Source organism: Acipenser ruthenus, chromosome 15, assembly GCF_902713425.1.
Source record: "Acipenser ruthenus chromosome 15, fAciRut3.2 maternal haplotype, whole genome shotgun sequence".
NCBI classification, from domain to species: domain Eukaryota; kingdom Metazoa; phylum Chordata; class Actinopteri; order Acipenseriformes; family Acipenseridae; genus Acipenser; species Acipenser ruthenus.
In genome coordinates this window covers 8,875,552-8,900,495 of record NC_081203.1, presented here as the reverse complement: position 1 = coordinate 8,900,495, position 24,944 = coordinate 8,875,552, and the positions used below count along the sequence as shown (strand labels likewise).

The 24,944-nt window shown below is 41.4% G+C and overlaps 1 protein-coding gene across 11 annotated transcripts in view; it reads right to left on the bottom strand.

Annotated features, from left to right (window-relative positions):
- LOC117422010 (dynamin-1) overlaps nucleotides 1–23,604 on the bottom strand; it is a 116,043-nt gene extending 92,439 nt beyond the window's left edge. For all 11 annotated transcript variants that reach the window (XM_058987128.1, XM_058987129.1, XM_058987119.1 and 8 more), the window contains exons 1-3: nucleotides 23,191–23,604; nucleotides 2,743–2,816; nucleotides 667–816 (exon numbers count right to left, since the gene is read on the bottom strand). In XM_058987128.1, the coding sequence (XP_058843111.1) occupies nucleotides 667–816; nucleotides 2,743–2,816; nucleotides 23,191–23,351 (385 nt within the window). In that variant the 5' untranslated portion in view covers nucleotides 23,352–23,604. The remainder of the gene's footprint in view (nucleotides 1–666; nucleotides 817–2,742; nucleotides 2,817–23,190) is intronic.
- Nucleotides 23,605–24,944: the final 1,340 nt, after the last annotated feature.

Here is a 24,944-nt window from a genome sequence, read left to right as displayed (position 1 = left end):
AAAATTACTAAATATTTTGTGATATCATACAGCAATTTAAACTAACTTCTATGTATGTTTGTGTTCTAGCAGTGCCACCTATTGACAGGAATGTACTATGCCTTTCTGTATGTTACAGTGAATAATTAAAAAATAAATAAATACAAAATTGACATGATTTTTTTATCTCCAAACTTTTCATAGACTAATCTATAGACCCTTTCATTTTTTTATTTTTTTATTTAGTGTGCCCAATTATTTTACCCCTAATTTTCTCCCCAATTTAGAATGTCCAATTATTTTTTCCCCTCACCGCAGCAAATTCCCCACACAGCACTAAGGTTCAGTGGGTTGTCCTCCGATCCCACGACCAAGCCAGTTGCCTCTTTTACGCCCAAGAACTCAACAACAGATGTCAGTGAGCTGCCAGCTTCTGGGGGACAAAGGACAGTTCACTCCGGAATCCCCATTGATGAGCGGTGACTTCACACAGCCAGGACGCAAACCTGCACTCCCCTGACTGTAGCCTCACCTTGCACACCACACTGCCGTGCTTTACCAGGTAAGACACTCGGGACCCCTGCGCTCTCCTGACTGTACACCCTGCACACCACACTGCCGTGCTTTACCAGGTGGACCTCAACCTTTTCATTTTTTATTTGGACATAATTTCGGTAAACAGCCTACCGTGGGGTGAGGAGACCCGCAGATTGATGGGGATGGAGGAGATCCCTTTGTTGCTCCCAGTGATGCGGTCAGTCTCTGCCTCAATCTCCATCCGGACCTCCTCAAAATCAACAAACTTCTTCCCTTTACAGTGCAGGAACTCCGCATATTCTGTCAGGAAGGATGGGAGAGATTAACCCTGAACACATGATACTGGTCTAGATGTGCTCTCTTGTACAGCGTGGTTCCTCTAGTAGATGCAAAGTAATCATGCCTTGCACATAAAGAAGACAAGGAGAAGCACTGGAAAGTTATAGAAAGGGAAAACTTATTAGAAACTTATTAGAAAGTCAGCAGATATAAATGTATACATTAGAGATATCAGGCTATCAGATACCACAAAAATCACCATATGTCAACAGATGAGTTGAAAAGAAGTAACTCATGGCCACATTTCGTGTCAACTGGATTAACAGTTCTCTGATATATGTAACAGTGTAAGCATGGCATTCACATGTATGGAGGGACACACAGGCAAGTCCACATATGCCAAGACAATCATACTCTCTATAACTAGTCCCAAATAATGCTGGAGTTTCAGTACAATTTGGAATAAATCAGTAATATAAAAGACAGATCTAGTTATAAAACTTGGAAAAAAACTGAATTGCTGCACAGCATTAATCGGTATATAAGCAAAGTGTTCAAAGTACATTCTCAAACCACACCGGGCTCTTCACAGAAGAGAACTCCAGGGCTGCTGAACCCAAGATAAAAACCACCTCCTCCAGCCCCATTTGTAGGCACAATTGCCTGGAACTAATAACTATTTTTGATATAAGTACATATCTGAACTAATCTTTTGGATTCATTCTTGAACACGCAGGATGCAGCACAGCGTGTGGACTTTTGGCTAGAGAAATTGCTGAAACATCCTACACAAAGGAGGAGGGGGGTTAATGAGCCAAGAATCAGGGGACTTTAGCTGAACCTAACACTGAGGGTCTCTACAAGATAATAATTAGATCGGGGCCCGAGATAAGGATTTATTGAGGAAGCAAAAGTTGGAGACGACCGAGGGAAGTCATAAATTAGATAATGAAGTCATCCCATGCAGGGTGAGTCAATTATAGTCCAAAAACAACAGAAGACAGTTGTAGGGGAAATTTATAGGTCTTTGTGCGAAAATCCTATAAGAACTGGCAACTTGCAGCAAGAACTTTGAATTGGTTCTTAATTGGTTTCAGAGTTGGTCTGACCTGGTTTCTGAGTCTCACATGGCTCATAAGAAAGGATGGCATTAAGCTTATACCTCTTGACTGCAAGAAGATTCTGTACCCTGCAATAAACGAACGTCAAAGAAAGCTCTGTGTTCAGGACTCCTGCTGATAGGAAAAGAGACGTCTGCGAGTCAGTTATCTAAGCGTCGAAACGAACCATTCCCGGCTCGGATACAAGCTTCTATTCCCAGTCGATAAAATAAAATAAAAATGTCAGCAATAAAAATGTCAGCCCTGGGTGAAAGGAAAATTCTGTTCCAAGTAGCTTTTAAATCCCTCGTTACAAAAGTGAATTGCCATTGATTAGTACTCAATTGTAAAGATGAGGGAAAGGGAGGTTTTTTGTTGTGAAATGTATGCATTTTTAAGAGGTTGTAATTACTCCAAAAATGTATTTGGACAGCCCTAGTCTAAAGCTTTATGAACACAAGTGCAGACTACATAGTAGTTAGGAGCTCGTTAGCAATATGCATTGACGCCAGTACACGCTCAGCCTCCATTTCGTTACATTGGTGTCATAGCCCAGATCACATAGGCAGTGCTGTGTGATAAACACAAGTTAAAAAGCTAAACTCTATAAACACACCTGCAGTCCAGTCTGGCTCTTCTGCAGTGCGGTTCTAGAGAAAGGGGTCTAATCTGTACCAGCAGTGCCTCACAATATAAAGGGTGATTGATAAACAGCGCACACAACAGACAGTGTCCTTGCGAACTGTATGTAGTTGCTAATGTTATGTATTATTTCTTTTGGATTGGAGAGTCCGATTTAAATTCCATTCCATCTAGCTAACAATTTTGTTTTTTCAATAAGATTTACCTGTGGGACAGTTAATGAGCTGCAGAACAAGAGGACGTCGGGTGACGATGCCAGATCCACGGGGAAGGAAGTCCCTGCAGAACAAGAGGACAAAGACATTAGACAGGGAGTCAAGGATTCAGTCTCTGAGAAAGACATTAGACAGGGAGTCAAGGATTCAGTCTCTGAGAAAGACATTAGACAGGGAGTCAAGGATTCAGTCTCTGAGAAAGACATTTGACAGGGAGTCAAGGATTCAGTCTCTGAGAAAGACATTAGACAGGGAGTCAAGGATTCAGTCTCTGAGAAAGACATTAGACAGGGAGTCAAGGATTATTTTATTTAACCACTTAAATAAATAAAAGGGCTTGATACCAGGAGGTCCCCGGTTCAAATCCCCGCCCAGCCACTGACTCGCTGTGTGTGACCCTGAGCAAGTCACTTAACCTCCTTGTGCTCCGTCCTTCGGATGAGACGGAAAACCGTGGTCCTATTGTAAGTGACTCTGCAGCCGTTGTTGATGCATAGTTAAACCCTTAGTCCCTGTAAGTCGCTTTGGATAAAAAAGTCTGTGTGACAGGGTAACGTCACGGCCTAAGCTGTTACCGGCAGGTATTAGAGACTCACAGTCAAGAAGCTGCAGTGAAGCACTGTTGCACACATTTATAACACAAACACAAAACACAAGAACAAATAAAATAAAATGTTCACAAAAAACAAAATAATGCAGACTGGGCATTCGCCTTCACTATAAAGTTCACACAGTTACACACAGTTTTACACACAGTTACACACACCTAAGCCCCTCTCCCCCACACAAAGGTCATGAAATCAAGAAACTGCGATGGCATTAAGGCCATAGCGCCGAGTTTACGCTGGCCTTAAAATTGCCCCGTATGTATCATGACACACTTGGCAAGTTAAGGCCGTGTTAGCACCGCAAAAATGCGCTCCGCCGTGCAATGCGCTCCGCCGCTCATTAGCCATGCATTTTAAGGCGTGTCAAGCCTTAATTATGTGCATGGGCAAATTGTAGGTGGGGCTCATTTCTAAATGAATTCTGTGATATTAAAATGAGATTTATGAAGCAGCAGAACATCTATGCCAGCCCTAAAATGGTCTACAAATAAATCAGATTTCAAATTGGTCTCATTTGAAGCACAAAGAAAAAGTCAGAAAGCAGCTGATACTAGGTCACCAGAAAACACATTTTCTATTTACATTATATTCTATTGATATACAGTAAGTTTAAAATGTGTTTTCATTGATAGTTCATCAAGAGCATCACCCAAAAGCCAAGGCTGAAACATTTTAACATTTAGCCTAGCTAATGAGACAACTCTTTAAAATGTACACTGTAACTTGAAAAGGGCTTGTAACCAGGCGGTCCCCGGTTCAAATCCCGGTAAAAGAAAAGGGCTTGTAACCAGGCGGTCCCCGGTTCAAATCCCAGTTAAAGAAAAGGGCTTGTAACCAGGCAGTCCCCGGTTCAAATCCCAGTTAAAGAAAAGGGCTTGTAACCAGGCAGTCCCCGGTTCAAATCCCGGTTAAAGAAAAGGGCTTGTAACCAGACGGTCCCCGGTTCAAATCCCGGCTAAGTCACTGACTCACTGTGTGACCCTGAGCAAGTCACTTAACCTCCTTGTGCTCTGTCTTTTGGGTGAGACGTTGTTGTAACTGACTCTGCAGTTGATGCATAGTTCACACACCCTAGTCTCTGTAAGTCATCTTGGATAAAGGTGTCTGATAAATAAACAAATAATAATAATAATAATAATAATAATAATAATAATAATAATAATAATAATAATAATAATAATAATCTTCTCTCTTTGATTTCTACCTTCCATCTAGCTCTCTCTATCCTCCAATCTACAAACCAGGCCCTTCCTGTATGAAAATATTACATATCTCAATATTTCTATTTATTAAATGGTTACTTCATAGAACCTATTTTTTCAAAATATTTAATTTCTTACCATTTAATATGATATGGTATTTGTTCTGTATATTTTTTTTTAATTGCGTTTCTGCTTGAATCATTAGTGTGCCATGAATAATAGATACTATGATTTTTTTCAGCCACTTTCTGCTATTAAACTATTACTACTAAAGGTGATGAAATGTGTTAAATATCCTATCATCTGACTGTGTGCAAATAATAAAGTCCACTATCAGCTTTTCTGAGTTTTGTTTAGAAACTGCCCTGATGATTGCACAGACAGGGATTCCCTTCTGAAGTAGTTATTGTCTGGTAAATAGTAATCCACGTAGGCAAGCCCTTTAAGTTTCTCCGAATAGCTGTATTTCCAAATTCCCCCTTTAACATGCTGTAACGGACATCACTTAAAATGGAAAGGAACCTGTTAAACTTCTTAATTGCTTGATGAAATTTCATACCTATTCAATTTTTCAGTACCAATCAATCATGAGAAAGCGTCTTCTGACAATCTAAATTAACTACGCATTTTATGAAGGCTAATATCTTTGCTGATCTTGGCTGGAGTTTATTTTTTGAGTCAGCAGTACAGGCTGATACATGGATCAAGCTGTAATAAGATTACATTGTGTTCCTTTTCTGATCAAATGAAATGTTGTCACTTCTTTACTTACGAAAGGAATACTAGTTAATCTTCCTTAATATAAGCATAAGCCTATGTAAAATGTGCAGAGATGCTTTCTCATTATCATTGGTACTGAAAAACGTATCATTGATTGGTACTGAAGAACTGCATAGACAAGGCAGGAAATGTCATCATACAATTAACACATTTTTAACAGGTTCCTTTCTGTTTTCAGTGATACCTGGCAGCTTAAAACATGTTGAAAAGGAAATGTGGAAATAAAACTATATGGAGAAACCCCGCCCCGCAGTAATATGAGCCCTGACATTTGCCTCTCTTGCTGAAGGAAAAACGTATTTTTATCAACGTGTTGTTTTTCTTCTATTAAACTAATAAAATACATTATATAGCTATCACACCTATGCAACAGATAGCATTAATATTAAATATGAGTACTCCATTGCCTCAGTTTTGTTCTTAAACTTTGCAGGATAAAATACACTTCTTTATAATACATTTAACACAGAAATAAAAATAAGGGGTCACCAAATTAAAATGAGATTTATCCTGCCTCTAAGGCAGCTTATTTCGATATTTTTTAAAGAAGAAAGGTCAAATGAAATGAGGCCGTGGTTCTTTTTTTCGTAATTGTTTTAAACTCTTTGTATCATATACAGTACTCAGCTATCAATGTAAATATATTTTTTAAAGAAATTAAATGGGCACCTGCAGACCTGAAACTATTGTATTCCATTATTGATAAAAACAACATAAAAAGTAAACTTAAAAAAATAAAAATGCTCTGAAACTTAAATAGTTTTACAATATGAATTTCACAAATGTGAAAATAACTAGTTCATAAATTATTTTGTATTATTCACTAACATACATTTCTTAGTGGGTACCTGTGGTGAACTGAAAGTGAATATAGACTTATATCAACAGAAAATATGTTTCCAAATACTTGTGTCCTCCTATTGTTGTGATGGTGTATTTTGTTGCACAAAGAAGTGTTCAAACCACTACTAGCTTCAGTGCACTGTGTTGTAATCATGGCATGGTGATGTGACATGACGTTGATTTCTGGAATTGTTGCCTATAGCTACACACAAAGCAAAGTCGTTTGCATGCAGATATACGAAATATCAAAATATCATGGATGAAGAGAATAAGTCCAACACAACACAATGGTACCTGCCAACCCTACACTTATTTCCATAAGCAGGTATTTTGCCCTGCCAGTCTGCTAAATGACTAATTGTGAAAGAGATGGCTGCAAGGGTGACGTCAGACCAGGAAATGAATCCAAAACAAGGCAGTACTGCTGAGTGAAACTGAGACGCTACGGCACTCAGCTTTTATTAAATATTACTAACAAACAGTTTAAACACAAACACAAAAACAAAAGGGCACAAGGGCCAAACAAACAGATAACAGAACGGATGTAAACAAGTAGGTAGGTATATATATATATATATATATATATATATATATATATATATATATATATATATATATATATATATATATATAATACTACTAGCAATTGTTTAGTTACCAAGGCAGGTCATTTCACTCCTGTCTCGTTCTGCCTCTGACACTCTCCACCGTGCAGTCAAAGCTGCAGGTTCTTATAGTGGTGACCGAGGGATTAACTAACTATTAATGATCTTGTTAACCCCTCGGTCACGTTCTGCACAGGTTTACTAAAGATGCGTGACTGTCAGCCAATTCAATAATTACTAGCTGACAGTCACGCATTCACGTATTTCTAAAATCACAATAAAACAATAACAAATAATGGCGGACGCTTTTCGCCTACGCCACAAACAATAATAATACTATGAATCATAAAAATATACAAAGGGGCACCACACAAATTAATAATTCAGTCTCTTTGAAAGACAGACAGTGAGTCAAGGATTCAGTCTCTGAGAAAGCACAGGGACCACTTTTAAATGATCTAAATTATCACTCTTTAACTCTGTATTAATTAGGGTGACCAGATACCAAGAGTGAAAAATCGGGACCCTTTCAGTTGGCGCGGGGAGGAAAGAAACCCTGTGAACTTCTGCACAAGGCAAGCGACGCAAACTACGTATCTTTCTTCTGTAGATAGGCTTTTTTTTATTCCTTCGCCTTCCTGGGGGCATTGCACTTAGGCAAAAACAAAAACTTAGAGAAATATAATTTTTTTTTTAAAATACTTAAGCGGTTAACTTTCTTGTTTACTGTTCAGATGACAGTGATGTTTTAATCAGCCTATCAGTGCGTCTCTACTTGTTTTTCTGTGACCTGCTGCACTGTGCATAGCAGGTGGGACACAGGCAGTCCTGCATTATTTTGATTCAGGTTGCTAAAATCTAGTTCCCTTTCAATTCGAAGACAACAACCAATGACATTACATATGGGAGATGCCTGCCCATTGGGTAGGTATCGCTGAGCTCTCTATACCAGAGCTGCCGATAGGCCCCTTCCTGGGATAATGCACTCGGTCCCACCCACCGAGGGGATAAAACTCTCATCCAAAGGAAGCCATTTCTCTTTTTCCTTCTCAAGACGGTACGGTAAGACCTCTGTTTTGAGCTGAGCGTTTTGATAGAAAAGAGCTTCTCAAGTCTAATCGAGTCGATTGTATTTCCCTTGCGGCGAGCCAGCTTTCAGCACGAATGCTTCTTTCTGAGAGTACACAGTTCCTCCATGGGGCTAGGTCTTGCCGTATCCCCGCTGCCGAGTAGACCCTGCCGGCTGTGTATGTCTGCCCACCTCGGTGAGTCAGGCCTTGTAAACAGTGTGCTCTCCCCTATACTATCTTTCTACCATGTTTTGCTGTCTACTTCAACTCGCCCACCACTGCTTCGGCCTTGTGTCCCCCTGGTACACGCTATGAGCTGACCAGGTGTGTGTGACTGCAAGGTTAGGGTAGGCGCATTTGTGTAGCGGCCCCCCTGGTGCTTCGGTACCGCGGCGCACACATAGCCCTTGATACTTAAGTATCTTGGTGCTCAAGTGCTCAGTACATACAGCACACGGTGGCCAGCACCTCAGCATCAGTTCACAGCACTGCACGGTACTCAGTGCAAGTGGTGTTTAGTACATGGCCAATGCAAAACACCAGGCCCATGTCAGGCAAGTCGGGGTTCAACCACTGCATGGCCTGCAACGCCAATATCCCACAAGAGGACAAGCATACCCTCTGTGGGCGTTCAACATGCCACCTTGGCGCTTGAGAGGGATGTGACCTGTGGGATGACCTGTCCCAGGACCCCCTGCTAGGCATCCCCGATGCGCAGGTCGCCCGCAGTCTCTCCCCATCGCCGCAAGCGAGAAGGGTGAAGCGTTCCAAGCAGGCAAGGGACATTATGGACCTTAAGGCCGGTCTGTGTTCCGGACGCAGACGATTCCACCATCGCAGCCGTAGTTAAGGCCCCGCCAGTGGGTAGATTGGCTAGAGACCCGGCATGTCCGAACCCTCAATGTAAGGTGACGGAAACGCATCTCAAGCAGGCGTATGCAGCAGAGGCGCAGGCAACCTGCCTGTCTAACACAATGAGTGTGCTTACTGCTTACATGGATGATGTACTGCGTGAGGCCCCGCTTCCCGAGCCGGTGGCCACGGAGTCTCCTGTCCAGCACACTGCTGCAGATCTCCAGTCTCCAAGGACAAGCTCTTGGCCGGAGCCTGGCTAGCTTGATCGTGGCTCATAGACAGCTGTGGCTGTCACAAGCCAGAGTTCCTGGTGTGGAAGGCCACACCGCTTGATGTGCCTATATCCCCAGGACATACCTTTGGGCCAGCTGTGGATGGGATCCTACAGAGATCCCACCGGGAATGCGAGGCGTCCCAGCAGGTGGCCGCGTTGCTCCTTCCCCGCACCTCTGTGTGGGGCAGATCGAGCCGCTGGCGAGCTCCTCAGACGTGCACTGTCACTAGAACAGTTCCAGTCCCCACGGCTCTGCTGGGTGACCTAAGGCATCGTCTACAGGGCACATCAGCAGCAAGCAACTGGGCCCAACTGGCAGGCAGAGGGAATGCAGGACGTGGCCAGTCCACACACCAGCATCACAGGAGGAGTTTTCAGGGCCAGCGCCCTAAACAGCCACCCGAAACTGCCCTGCCTCAGCCTCGGCAGCCCGAGCAGGGCCCCTAAAGGCTGGCGGCCTTAGACCCCCTTTTTGGCACAACAGCTGCAGTACTGGCGCGCTTGCACCTCAGACTCCTGGGTGCTTGCCACCGTGCAAAACGGTTCTGCTTGGGACCTCCTCCCTTTCGAGGTATCATGAATACTTTCGTGACAGACCCTCTCCAGGCCTCGGTACTTCAGAAGGAAGTGGCCACTTTGCTGTGCAAGCGAGCCATTCGTCTCGGAGACCCCACCTCCCACGGAGAGGAGTACTACTCGGGTTCTTAAAAGAAAGGAGGTTCCAAATGCTGACGCACCGTCACATCCTCCAGTCCGTATGGCCGGGCGACGGTTCCCCACCGTGGACTTACGGGACGTGTACTTTCACATTCCCATTCGTCCACAGCACAGAAAGTATCTCTGCTTCTCTTTTCAGGGAAGCGTTTACGAGTTTGCTGTGCTGCCATTCGGCCTCTCCCTAGCTCCTCGTACGTTCTCAAAGTGCGTGGACGCTATCCTGGCTCTCCTGCGGCTGCAGGGGATCAGAGTAATAAACTATCTCGACAACTGGTTGATCTGTTCTCAGTCGCGAGGGCCAGTGCAGTCTCAATGTATGGGCAAATCCACACCAGACAGAGATGTCGATAACTTCTGGGGGATGTTGCATGCTTGCCTTTTAACAAATGACAGCGCTCTGTTTTAGTAAGAAAGCAAGTATCACTATTTTCAGGCTTTTATAGTGCTCTGAAATCTTTGGTGTATTTAATGTTTAAACAGGTCTGCGAAATGTAAGTGAAATCCTTTTTTGCTTTTTAGTGACAGGCTCGTCAACAAAACCAGCCATCATGACACTTCGCCAGTAAAACCCGGCACACAGGCGCACGCACCAAGAAAACCACATGACGCATCCCGCATCATATGACTGCAGGTTAACATGATTGGATAGCCGCAATGCTGTGATGATTTGCCTTCTTGTCACAGGTTTTTCCTCAAACAGACACTTGACAACCAGATGTAAGAAAACACTGTAGCGTGTGTTTATTATTTTTAAACACTGAAAAGAAAATAAAGAAAACAAAACTTAACCTGGTCTCAAGTCCTAACTAAACAAATGGTTCCCTAACTAATGACGGGGCAGGCTAAGCCTGTTACCTCATCTCCAAAACCAAATCGTAATCCAAATACCTTTCCAATACGTCGTTGACCAGTTCTCACAATAATAATAATATTTTTTCTCGTTCACTCTCTTACTCTCCAACCTAACTCCTACCATCACACTCAGTGTAACACACACACGCACACCCTTTTAACCATTGTCAATTACCCCATGTATCGCTGGTCATCCCTAGGGCTATCTGACCCAGTTGTGGACACGTTGCAGAATGCTAGGGCAGGCTCCACTAGGTCGTTATACGCCTAAAAGTGGAGATATTTTCAGAACTGGTGTCTGACTAAGGGTCATGACCCAGTCTCTTGCCCTATGACAGTTATCTTGCAGTTTCTGCAAGAACTGCTCAATGCTGGTAGGTCACTTTCTACATTGAAGGTGTATTTGGCGGCCATTTCTGTGTGCCATGCCCCCGTTGATTCTGCATCTCGGGGTGCACATTTCTTGGCTGCCCGTTTTCTCAAGGGTGCTCGGCAATTACGCCCTCCAAGGAGGGTCGTTCTCCCCGAATGGAGCCTTGATATTGTACTGGAGGCTCTCACAAAGGCCCCGTTTGAGCCCATACACGCCATACAGTTTGCCATAAGTATCTGTCTATGAAGACAGCCTTCCTCTTGGCAATCATCTCCGCAAAGCGGGACAGCTCCTGAATGCATATTTGGGACGAAGGCAGCAGGGTGTCACTACGTATAAAACCTGCTTTCCTCCCTAAGGTGATCACAGACTTCCACATGAACCAGTCTGTGGAACTGGAGTCTTTCCATCCACCTCAGTTTTCTTCGTGGGAGGATAGGAGATGAACTTCCTCTGCCCGGTGCGGGCATTGAGGTGTTATGTGGATAGGACAAGAACTCCAAGTCATTCTGACCAGCTTTTTGTCTGTCATGGTATATGGACCCTAGGACAGCCCCTCTCGAAGCAGCGGCTGTCGCACTGGATTGTGGACACAGTCTCGACTGCATATGAAAATGCCAGTTTGCCCCCACCCGGCTTGCCTCCTCGAGGTTGCAAGCTCGCACTGCTAACCTTGGGTTATGCGGTTCTGATGCATCCTTCATCTGCTGCCGTTCCTTCTCCCTCGCCACTGCTCTTGTATACTTTCCCAGAAGTATGTTGGTGGTCATCTTCAAATTGAAAAGCAACGTTAGGTTACTTACCGTAACCCTGGTTCCTGAAAGAGAAGATGACCACCAACCAGCGAGGTCGCAGCGGTCACCCTCATGGGTTCGACGCAAGACAAAATGGCTTCCGTGGGTTGACTGTTTAATCCCTCGGTAGGCGGGACCGAGAACGTCGCCCCAGGAAGGGGCCTATCGGCAGCTCTGATATAAAGAGCTCACTGAATACCTACCTAAGGCAGGCATATCCCATAAGTATGCTGGTGGTCGTCTTCTCTTTCAGGGAACCAGGGTTACGGTAAGTAACCTAACGTTATACTGCATTGCACTGCACTTCAGCTGCTTTACTATTACAACCTCACTGCCATTCAAAGATTTTATAATACATGGATACATACCTCAGCCCATATGAGAAACAATAATTAAGTGTTTCCAATGTTTTAGTTAGCTATATTTTAGTAAACATTTTTTATTAATAATTATTAAGTGAATTGAATAAATAAAGCTTCTGCATTGCTGCTTTTCTGTAGTTTTTAATTGTGTTTGTTGGACACACACTGCACATTGCCTTCATTCTGCAAAAATGACTTTAGAGGTTCTATTAGAACAATAGGAACTTGGAATTCAATTCAATTGCAAAGGAAATGTTAAGGAAATAGCCCGCTTTACTTTTTAATTTTTCTTTCTTTGAAAGCATTCCAAATTCCTAGAACAATAACAGTAGCCCTCAACAAGGATTACGCCTGCAATCTAAGATGTTCCAATTTTCAAATAAAAGACAATAACCTCCTACTGTTTGTTCTTAATTTGAATAACCCTTTTGATTTGAACAAACGGTTGGGAGGCTTTTTAAATAGAGGAAGTTGGTAAGTTTGGGGAAGTGACAGGAAGTGGTTTGGGGTGTGTGGCAGGGCAGAAGCCCTGCACGGGTAAATAAATGTATATGTGTAAATATTATATGAAAAAGTGTTTGTTAGATATGGCAGGGCTGGAAGTTAAGATTCCAGCCCTGGTTGTTTTGGGTGTGTTTGTGGTGGTGGTTGGCAGGATTAGGGTTAATTCCTATCCCTGTCAGATACATGTGAAAATGTGGCTAGGCGTTGATTGAATGATTCATTTTCAATCAATCCTGCCACATGCTATATAAGGGAGCTACACAGCTCCATAAGAGAGATTGCCTGGGAGAGGGGAGACCACATGGAAGGTCTGTCTGTTGTCTTTTGTTAATTGTTTTCTTAAGGTAGTGAAGGCGAATGCCCAGCCTATGGTTTTTGTATTTTGTTTTGGCCCTTGAGCTGGTTATTTTGTTTCTGTTTCTTGTGTTCTTGACTTGTTTTGTTAAACCTTTTTATTTTGTGTTTATTAAAAATGCGCAGCAGTGCTTAAACTGCAGTTTTCCTGTCTCCGAGTCTCTGTCCACCCAGCCACCTTGTCACAGGGAGTAACGGGAGGGACTGTATCCAGGGTGGCAAGGTGAGTCTGTGTATGTAACACAGTGTAATGTGTAGGGTGAAGAGCTGCTGTCACAGATAATGCTGACCCCTCGCTTCTTGTGCCATCTTGCACAGTTTGAGCAGCCAGAACCACTCCGCTTCCCTTTGCAGTCCTCTCACCCAAACTGCATGAGTTGACTCTCCTATACAATGAGAGTCTACACACAATGTAGTAACTGATTCATGTATTCCTCCTACACTGTTTTACAGTGTTTGAGACATTCTCTTAGTAGTTGGTATGTGCCCAGCCACAGATAGTGATGTTTAACTCCAGTAAGCGGACTGACAATTGGGTTGATTTCATACAGCTCAACAAAAGCATGTGTGAGTTAAGCTTTCATCCTCAGGAATAAAACCACCACCTAGTTGATAATAAAGGATGTGGGGATATTCAGCACAGTCTGAATCCTCTTCATCATTCAGCACGGCAGTAATTATCAGCAGAAAGATGATTCCTTTTTAAAAGATCTCTTTTTGTCCTGCATTCATCATATTTGCTTAACACCATGTAGTATGTGTGCTTACTGCCTGCAATGAAGTGAACCACATTGTGGAGGGAGAGGGGAAATGAAGAGAGTGGGAGGGTGTATATGTTCTAAATGCGCTAAAAACCTGGGTTCATTTGTGCAAAGTGTGTCGGTTTTTAATTGAAAATGTTCTTGCCTGCTGTTGAACATATACATGTATTATAAAATGGAAAGCAGGAGCAATCTCAATGGTTAAGAGGTATTACATCCTGCACAGATAAGAACATAAAGTTTACAAACGAGAGGAGGCCATTCGGACCATCTTGTTCGTTTGGTTGTTACTAGCTTATTGATCCCAGAATCTCATCAAGCAGCTTCTTGAAGGATCCCAGGGTGTCAGCTTCAACAACATTACTGGGGAGTTGGTTCCAGACTCTCTCAATTCTCTGTGTAAAAAAGTGCCTCCTATTCTCTGTTCTGAATGCCCCTTTATCTAATCTCCATTTGTGACCCCTGGTCCTTGTTTCTTTTTTCAGGTAAAAAAGTCCCTTGGGTTGACATTGTCAATACCTTTTAGAAATTTGAATGCTTGAATCAGATCGCTGCGTAGTCTTCTTTGTTCAAGACTGAATAGATTCAATTATTTTAGCCTGTCTGCATATGCAATGCCTTTTGAACCCGGAATAATGCTGGTCGCTCTTCTTCACACTCTTTCTAGAGCAGCAATATCCTTTTTGTAGCAATGTGACCAGAACTGAACACAAAATTCTAGATGAGGTCTTACTAATGCATTGTAAAGTTTTAACATTACTTCCCTTGATTTTAAATTCAACACTTCTCACAGTATATCCGAGCATCTTGTTGGCCTTTTTTATAGCTTCCCCACATTGCCTAGATGAAGACATTTCTGAGTCAACATAAACATTTCAACATCTTTTTCATAGTTCCCTTCTTCAATTTCAGTATCTCCCATATGATATTTATAATGCACATTTTTATTGCCTGTGTGCAGTACCTTACACTTTTCTCTATTAAATGTCATTTGCCATGTGTCTGCCCAGTTCTCAATGCTGTCTAGATCATTTTGAATGACATTTGCTGCTGCAACGGTGTTTGCCACTCCTCCTATTTTTGTGTCAAATTTAACAAGTTGCGTATCATCAGATCAGCTTGGAACTCTTTGAAACATTCCCTAGTTCATTTGACAACCAATTCACTTTGGGAGGGGTGGGGTAGCAATGCCATTTTACTTGGCTTCACTTTGTACTACTTCATTCCATCTAGAGTACAGCACACACACCCCCCCCCCCCCCCTTTACCTCTCTATCACTGATTTCCTTTCCTGGTGCCGGAAGCTGCTCAAGTAACCTGAAGTGATCAACTACCAGAGTGGAGCTTTGAGAGAATAAGAACAGAAAGGGGTCTGATTGCCGTTCTGCCTTCGCATCCTGCTCAACAGGCCTGTTGTCATGGAAACAACTGATTCAGGGCTTCGTTTTCAGTGTAAAAAGGTCACCACAAAAAAAAAATCTAAATCAATCACGGACGATCCTTTTGAGGTGAAATACTCTGTAATAGTAGCAAGGCTATTGTACCAAGGGTCTTAGATTACCTGTGTGCCAAATTGATTTTTTTTCTTTTTCAATTGCTTTCTGCAGGCCTATAAAATGCAGTGCCATTTTTTATAAGCTCAATAACACAATCCAATGTGTTCAGATATGGTCCAAAATCAGCACTTCTAGTCTGTTTGGCGTGCAGATATTGGACCACATTTTTGCTTTCATATTCTATGTTCCCATGTGTGACATGGTACACCCCTGTGTGTATTGTATGTTTTGTATTCTTATTATTCAAATGTATTGTTTATATGTGTAAAAACATGTTTATTTATTGTTAATTGTTTTGCAGCATGGATGGGGTTAAACTTCCATATCCAAAACTTCTGCAGAATGTGACCGTCTCCAGATTTGATTAATTTATTACTAATTTGGAGACGGTCACATGTATATAAACCCGCAGCTTTGGCTGATTGAGGTTGGTGTGTTCAGAGACGGAACAGGAAAGAAACCTAAAGTGAAACCTAAAATTTCCATACCCCAGTCCTGTGTGTCTGTCTTCCTGGTCACCACACAAGCCATCCTGCCACACCATGGTAATAGACATTTTGTTGCGAGAAATAAATCCTTGCATTGTTCATGTTAATACGTCTGTACGTGCAAAAATATATATTAACAAACTGCATTTTCTGGTTGTCACTGCAAGTACAAGAGAGAAATGAGTACAAAGAAATTCAACCACAGAACAACAGGAACTCCAAAACAAAACAGAAGTCAATGAACCATAATATATATATAATATACATACATACATACATACATACATACATACATACACACATATAGTAACCGAGCTGCTTCCACTCGGGTTCGTTGCCCCTTTAAAGACGTTGGAACAGGAACTGCAGTATTAGCACGGTTGTACACTTTTATTTACAACACAAATGAACACCTAGCTCTTGTTTTGAGCACTAACTAAAACACAAATAGGAACCTAAACTATAAAACAGGACAGCTAAGCTGTTTACCTGATAAACAAAAATCAAACAAAAACAAAACACATAGTTTTTAAACAAATAACACGAATAGGCTTTACACGGTACCTTTTTCTTTATACGCTTGAGCACACTATCAAGAGGTGCTCTCCACACAGCAGCCCTGAGCAGCCTGGCTGCTTCCTTTAAATACCCTGCACCTGGCTCCAATTTACAATGCTAGGAATGAATGCTCTTCTGCCCTTTTGTCATAGAAAAGGCACTAACCAGTCCTTAGGTGTTTCCAGTAAAGTACTTTAACATTAATAATGGGTTGTATTTTAATTATTTTGGGAGGTTCTTCATTGGGAATGTCACATGAACAATTTGACTATAATAATCTGATTATCAGACAGATTGACTTTACAATACCACCTGGTCCCATTGAGGACAACCGTTTTTATTGTGTTCTAGATCAATAATGTGACACAACAGCCCTCCCTGACCTCAGTGTTTGGGGTCATTCAGGGTTCCTGGGGATCCCCTCCCCTCAGAGTCACAGCTGGGCTGATTGTGGATTAACTGCACTGTTACAGCAAGTGCTTTGGCACCAATGTAAAGGAACACAAAACAGCTCCTCATCTAAAAAGAAGACCTCTGGAATGAGCAAGACCCAGACAGATGAAGCATATGAGCTGCTCGTATGAGATAGTATTCACAGCACTTGTTTAAAGATATTTAACAGAAGCTGTTCCAGCCCATATAGTCTACAGTTTCTGCATCCCCTAGTTATTCTATGCATTTACCATAGTTTACCATTTGTCATTTTTTAACCTTTTCAGTCCTGAATTATTTTTGTTGAAATTAAGTTATATAATTCAAAAAGCAACTCCTTTATTGAGTATATTATTAATAATTTCTTAGCAGACACCCTTATCTAGGGCAATTTACAATTATTACAAGATATCCCATTATTTCATTTTTTTTACATACAATTACCCATTTATACAGTTGGGTTTTTACTGGAGCAATCTAGGTAAAGTACCTTGCTCAAGGGTACAGCAGCAGTGTCCCCACCTGGGATTGAACACACGACCCTCTGGTCAAGAGTCCAGAGCCCTAACCACTACTCCAGACTGGGACCTAGGAGTCCTGTGATCCAACGTGATTGTCAACAGCATGTGTTAACATATGGCGCGAAGATATTAACCCTGAAAGGGTTCATATGCTATACCATCCCTCGCTGGGCTTTTTCAATACTTACCTATGATTTACCATGCTTTCACTGTGCTTTATTACATGTTCCCTCCTTCTACTATCATGGAGAGTTGGTTTCTTTCAAAATAGGTCTTAAAAAATCAAGTAACTTAAAATATAATTGAATATATTTTGTACATTTCCCTACCCTTACTATTTTATGGAGTGGTCCTGAGTTATGTTGCTCAAATATTGAATGATTTTGTTTTCATTAATGTGATGATTTGATACTGTTTCTTAGATTAACTTCTGTGATATAAAATGTTGACGTTGATCACGTGTATAGGCATGCATTCATGCCTGAAATAACACAATCCCCTGGTAGGCGAGTAACACATGCCTTATACATGTGATCAACATCACTTATTACCAAGGAACGTGGAATGAATACTGGTAACCAAATCCACATGAAGCAACATGGCTGAAGTACATAAGATATCCAGGTGTTATTCCTGTGGTACTTGGTTCTCATTTTCAAAACTAGAATTTAATATTAAAAAATGTTACATTATCGGAAATGACTTGATCTTCCCAATAAATCAATTTTCAGTAAATATTTACACATGATGGAAAATGAAACAAAGGCCTGCCATATTTATTTGATTGTGGAAAAACACTTTCTTGAGAGAAATCATAACATTTCAATTAGACAGAGCCAATATGAATAGCTTTATTATTCTACCATTTAAAAAAAATGCAGTGTAATAATTCATAGTGATTACTCTAAGTAATCATTTAGTATGAAGACATCCTTTTCCATTTCAAGAGTCTCTGCTCACACCTGCAGTCTCTCCCCCGCCCCACCCAGGACAGATGGTGCTGTCTGCAAGTCCCTCCCCCAAACTACCAGATGGACCAGCCAGGTGGGCCGCCTCATTCAGGATATTGATCTGAGATGCTGACCGGTGCCACAGCACATTCATTTTGTTTTCTAAGAGACAGGGGCAGAATATCGTACATACGTTTCCAAAAGCAAAGAAAAAACAAGACGTAAAAACAGTTAACATGTAAGAGCAGAATATATTAAAAAAAAAAAAACTGGTATATTTTCTTTATACCTAAACATACAGACAGATAAACAGACAGATACCGGCAGACAGTCCAGAGCTCTGGCACTCTAGTGTAAATGACCAATGCTGAAACATCATAACCACATTTCATCACAACTGAATAAGCATAGATATGTGTAAACGTAAGGGTGACATTGAATCAGATCACTGTGTAGTCTTCTTTGTTCAAGACTGAATAGAGTCAGTTCTTTTAGCCTGTCTGCATATGACATGCCTTTTAAACCCGGGATAATTCTGGTTGCTCTTCTTTGCACTCTTTCTAGAGCAGCAATATCCTTTTTGTAGCGAGGTGACCAAAACTGAACACAGTATTCTAGATAAGGTCTTACTAATGCATTGGAAAGTTTTAACATTACTTCCCTTGATTTAAATTCAACACTTTTCACTATATATCCAAGCATCTTGTTGGCCTTTTTTATAGCTTCCCCACATTGTCTAGATGAAGACATTTCTGAGTCAACATAAACTCCTAGGTCTTTTTCATAGATTCCTTCTTCAATTTCAGTATCTCCCATATGGTATTCATAATGTACATTTTTATTGCCTGCATGCTGTACCTTACACTTTTCTCTATTACATGTCATTTGCCATGTGTCTGCCCAGTTCTGAATGCTGTCTAGATCATTTTGAATGACCTTTGCTGCTGCATCAGTGTTTGCCACTCCTCCTATTTTTGTGTCATCTGCAAATTTAACAAGTTTGCTTACTATACCAGAATCTAAATCATTAATGTAGATTAGGAATAGCAGAGTACCTAATACTGATCCCTGTGGTATATCACTGGTTACCTCGCTCCATTTTGAGGTTTCTCCTCTAATCAATACTTTCTGTTTTCTACATGTTAACCACTCCCTAATCCATGTGCATGCATTTCCTTGAATCCCTACTGCGTTCAGTTTGAGAATTAATCTTTTATGCAGGACTTTGTCAAAAGCTTTCTGGAAATCTAAATAAACCATGTCATATGCTTTGCAATTATCCATTGTCGATGTTGCATCCTCAAAAAAATCAAGCAGGTTAGTTACACGATCTCCCTGTAAGTGTTACGACGGCATAAGTGATGGGTGCAATTTTTTTGCAGAGTGCACCAAGCAGACGTAAGACTTATTCAGGTCATAAAGGGGTCGTAACTGTACGCCTGCTAGCGGGTAGGTGTAAGGCTGACATAGACAGGCAAATAACATAGGGGATACAGACAGAAAGTTACATTTAAAAGCAAATCAGCTTCGAATAGTGTAAAATAACATTTAGTTCAGCAAAAGCCAAAGATGGGTGGAAAGTACATTGGTGTGATGATTTACAGTATCACCGTGCAATGCGTCGTGAAAGAATCATACAGGACAGAGTTAAACCATTGGATATGTTTGATGATCTGGAGCGCTATCGATTACCAAGACAGAACCTCCTTCATCTTATAGATGAAATATGGGATAACCTTCAATATATGAACCAAAGGAATGCTGCCTTATCTGCTGAATTACAGGCACTCATAGGATTACGCATTTTAGCAAGTGGATGTTTTCACAAGCTGCTACGAGACATCATCCATGTGGACAAAGCGACTGCTTGTAGGACGATCCCTATCCATGTGGACAGAGCGACTGCTTGTAGGACGATCCCTATCCATGTGGACAGAACGACTGCTTGTAGGGCGATCCCTATCCATGTGGACAGAGCTACTGCTTGTAGGGCGATCCCTATCCATGTGGACAGAGCGACTGCTTGTAGGGCGATCCCTATCCATGTGGACAGAGCGACTGCTTGTAGGGCGATCCCTATCCATGTGGACAGAGCTACTGCTTGTAGGGCGATCCCTATCCATGTGGACAGAGCGACTGCTTGTAGGACGATCCCTATCCATGTGGACAGAACGACTGCTTGTAGCGCAATCCCTCGCAAGGTACTTGCCCTTAAAAGATGGATGGGTCACTATATATACTTTCCAAGGGATCAGCAAAGGATAGATAATAGCCAACCACCATTTATCCTTCTGACTAAATATGACTGTCGTGTTAAGCTTAGAATTAAGAATGTCCTTGTTCTCTTTACATAGAGACAGCAGTGTACGTATTTTGACATTTTTGCTTATAGAATGCGAAAGCCAACATGTGAAACTATGGCTATTTCCCTTCTCTGCTGCGCCTCGGTCTACACCAGGGATGGTTTTGCTTTGCTGCACTTGGCGTGGAATTTACTTTTAAGTCGGGCTTCAGTTGGAAGTAGTAACGATGGCGTACGCTGTTGCGATAGCCTAATTTATGCACCTGATGTCTAATGCTACTGCTGAGCGCAGCTTTTCATGCCTTCGATTGCTAAAACATACATACAATCATCCATGACTGACACTGTTTTTTATCACTTACAAACGTTTGCCTTAGTGACACTCTACTAGTTACACTGAATTTATTAACCTGTCAGCTGGTTTAGCTTGCTTTAACTAAAAAGACACCTGCAGCATCAAAGATCGGAAATAATTCTGCTAAATGCGCTCTGTCCTGTACAGAAAGGGGACATTTCACGTGTCTGTTGTTATTTTTATTTTGTTTGATAATTCACTGATGGTGAAAGTAGAATGTCTTTAAAAGGTGGACATAAAAAATGAAATATTCTACAATTTAGCATTTCCTGTTTTTCAGGTATGTGTTTAAATATTAAGGTACATTTGTTGTAGAATAACTCAAGAGAAAATGATCCATTTAATACATAGTATGTTTAATCATGAAATATCTTTTAACACCTATTTTTAGACTGTGAAAAAGAGTTACTAACCCTGTATCTTCCAAACCGCACTCTGAGATCACAAGATGTGGGGCTGCTGGTTATTTCTAGGGTCAACTAAAGCAACACGGGAGGAGGCAGGGTTTTTTTTGTAGAGCTTCGAAATTATGGAATGTTCTGCCTTCATTTGTCAGGGAAGCTAGGACTGTTTTATAAAATGGCTTTCTTATCTTAGTGGGTTTTAATGTAACTTTAAAATTGTGTTGCCAGTGACACATGCTGTGACTGAGTTTTTTGGAAAGATCAGAAAAGGTACAATCTAGTGTTAATGTTAAATTGTACATAAAGGCTCAAGTGGCATTGTCAAAGCCTGGATACTGCAGTTCAATAACAGGTGTGTGTGTTATATACACAAGAGGGTTTACAGCAGACTCTCAGTGTGTTATATACACAATGATAGAGGGTTTACAGCAGACTCTCAGTGTGTTATATACACAATGATAGAGGGTTTACAGCAGACTCTGTTTGTTGGTGCTTTTCCAGTATAGCAGTAGATTCTCATGTCCCTGGAGGAGCTGGAAATCACTGAGGAACAATTTCCTGCCTCACACACACAGTTACCGTCTGTGAGTCGGGCAGAGAGCAACGCAGTCTGTGATGCTGCAGCAAGGTACGTCCACTGTGACCGTGCCAGGAACATGCCTCTCTCCTGCACACAAGGTTACAGCGCGCTGAACGCAGAGACATTACGGTTATAATACCAAAAATAAACACCAGCCAGTCTGCCGCAATCAGCTTCTGAAAATGTACAAACACAATCTATTTCAATTCGCGTTTTAAACAAGAGCGCGACGGTAACTGTTACGCATCTTGCCGTTCACTGAAGGTCAGAGCTGGACAAGGAATCGAATAGCTGTCTGCTATTACATAACAAAATGGCAGCTATATATTAAATAGGTTAGAGTTGTGTATATAGCAGAGGCAAACCTTGCATCATGTTGTTTACTCATCATTTTTCTCATAACCAATTCTGCATACATTTTTTCCTGCAGGAAGGAGCCGTATAGAGACATTTATATAAAGACATACAGAAATGCTGAATAGCATAAATACAATTTGCAGTGCAATTCTGAGTGACTACTTTAAGACAAACATATATACAATACACCATGTTGACTTAATTTTGACCATTATTATTTAGACCACCTGCTCACATACACAGTTCCAAATGATCCTGCTTACGCTTCGGGGTTTAAGTAAAAAACAAGCGCTGATCCAAAAATGGAATACTGTATATATGTGCATGACTCGGGGGGTACCTGAGATGGAAAACGGTATCCCTGTGATTGTCTTGGATCGGGGACAAACAAGGATTTGTTTTGTTTGGCGGCAGTGTAGGATATAAAATGCAGGGCATCAAAGATACGGGTAATCAGCATCGGCGTTTACGTGCTCCCATTTTCAAAGCTATATAACCTAGTGTCATTCTAAGAGAATATATTTAAATACTAACCGAACACTCAGAGTCAGATTTTGAATCAGTTACGAGGTAGTGTGTTTAAAAAAAAAAAAAAAAAAAAACCCTCAATAAGCAGACCAATTTCTAGCTAAATAATTCCAATGTCAAATTCAGTTTCATGTAACATAAAAATCACAAACAGAAAACACTTATATATTTGTGATTTAATTATCCATATTATTTACAAAAATGGAGATGCCTATGACAACATACATTGTTTATGCACTAATCTCTGCACGAATAGCATTGCTGCTATGTTTTTATGATCATAATTCCTATGATAAAAACAAGATTAGCCCATAACGTTAATGTTATTTCCTCTATTATTAATAATTTCCAAATGCTATTTTTAAATTATTATTTGTAAGTTAAAAAAAAAAAACAATGGAAGGTTGTTGCTTTGTGAAAATGTTATTAAAATAAATAAACACAATGACTTACTTCCCAACGAAGTTCTCCAGGACGGAGCTTTTGCCAGCACTTTGACCCCCAACCACCGCAATCTGGGGGAGATCCAGATTGGCGTTTTGTCCGATTGCAGAAAAGGCATCCTGGAGTTTATTTACCAGGGGAATTAGATCTTCCATCCCTCGGTTACCCATCTTTGTAAAATAGCGTATTCTTTGTCAGTGTGTGCTGAAACAATCGGAAAATCCCTTGCAAAACGTCTTTCTTCTGTTCTACGTTTTTCTCTGGTTGTTATAATGATTTGCGCCGACGATTATTTGATTTTTGTGTGCACCTTCATTTATTATATTTTGACAGTATCCTCTCACGGTAAAATGCAGCTTCTTGCCTCCCCCTCTACTACGGTTCTGCTATCTCTCTCCCTAGGATGGGGATGATCTCCGTACTTGTCAGATATAGATGTAAATGCACAGCCAAGCCATTGGCCACCAGGAGGCGTCCAAGTAGGAGTACGCATGCACCAAAGTCTTTAAAGAATTCTGGGAGTTGTAGTTTTAGGTGGAGCCCTCCATCAAAATAAGGTCTGTTGACAAAAACTACCCTTGCAGTAAGTAAATGCAGGCGTTTATAAATTATTTATAGTTATTAATCTGTATTAATCTAATACAGTTTGGAATGTTTTAGCTGTGATGGCAGTATATTACAATACTGATTTCCCTAATCATTATGGTACATTTTAATCATATGCAGTAGCTTGAACCATGTTATAACAAGGTTTAATTTAAACACCTTGAAATCCATCATATTGTTTCCTTGAGTGAAGATTGGGCACCTGAGTTTAATTTAAACACTTTGAAATCTGTCATATGGCTTCCCTGTTCCCTCTGTGTGGAGTCCTGAATTCAAAAGCAATCAGAACAAGTAATGTATGCTAAAACATAATCAATGCATAGCATTGTAAAAGTATGGACATTACAAAACGATACAAGGTAAAAAAAAAAACAGAGACAGGGTTTTTCCATTTACAGGAATTAAGTGAAAAGCGCTACAATAGTTAGTGAATGGATCTATCCTTCATTAGCAGTGTAGCAGGGCGGGGTCTGTGCTGACTATCTGACGCATGCATGATCCTGCAAGGCGAGGGGGGCGGGGGGGTCGGGAGCCCCGTGGGATCCACCTGTCAATCATGGCAATGACACAGAGAGGTTGGGTGAGTGTGTCGTCTCTCTCTCTCTGAGTGGTCGAGAGGCGGGTCTTGGGGGGGGGGGGGGGGGGCGCTCAACCAATAAAAGTGATGTTTTGCTGTTCCCTCACTCTTGCCCTTTCTAGGAGAAACCACAGCGGCTCTGTTTGATGAACTAGATTACAAATCATAACAGAACGTCAGTGTCTAGAGAAAGAGAGAAGCCCGGCGGAAGAAGACAGCCGCTGCACAGAATCAGTGTCTTTGTTTCTACGTACCCCTAGTGGGACGTTATTAGTTTAGCTGGGGAAAGTCTGGGCAAAACCTGTGAGTGTTAGTGAGGGACCAGCAAAGTATCTCTGAAACCCGAGCCGTACCGGAGAGCGGAGGCTGCAGGACGCTGCAAGGAGCAGCACCTTTTATTTGTAGTTTGGTTGCTGTGTTTTATTTTCCTTTTTGCTTTCGCCTTCTGGTTTTGGTCTATTATTTTCAGCACCTGCAAGTGCAATCGGGACTGTAAAAAAAAAAAAAAACCCACAGACCATTGTTGGTAATCATTGCATGCTACCCCATTTACCAGTGTCGGTATTTAGGGCCACGGCCT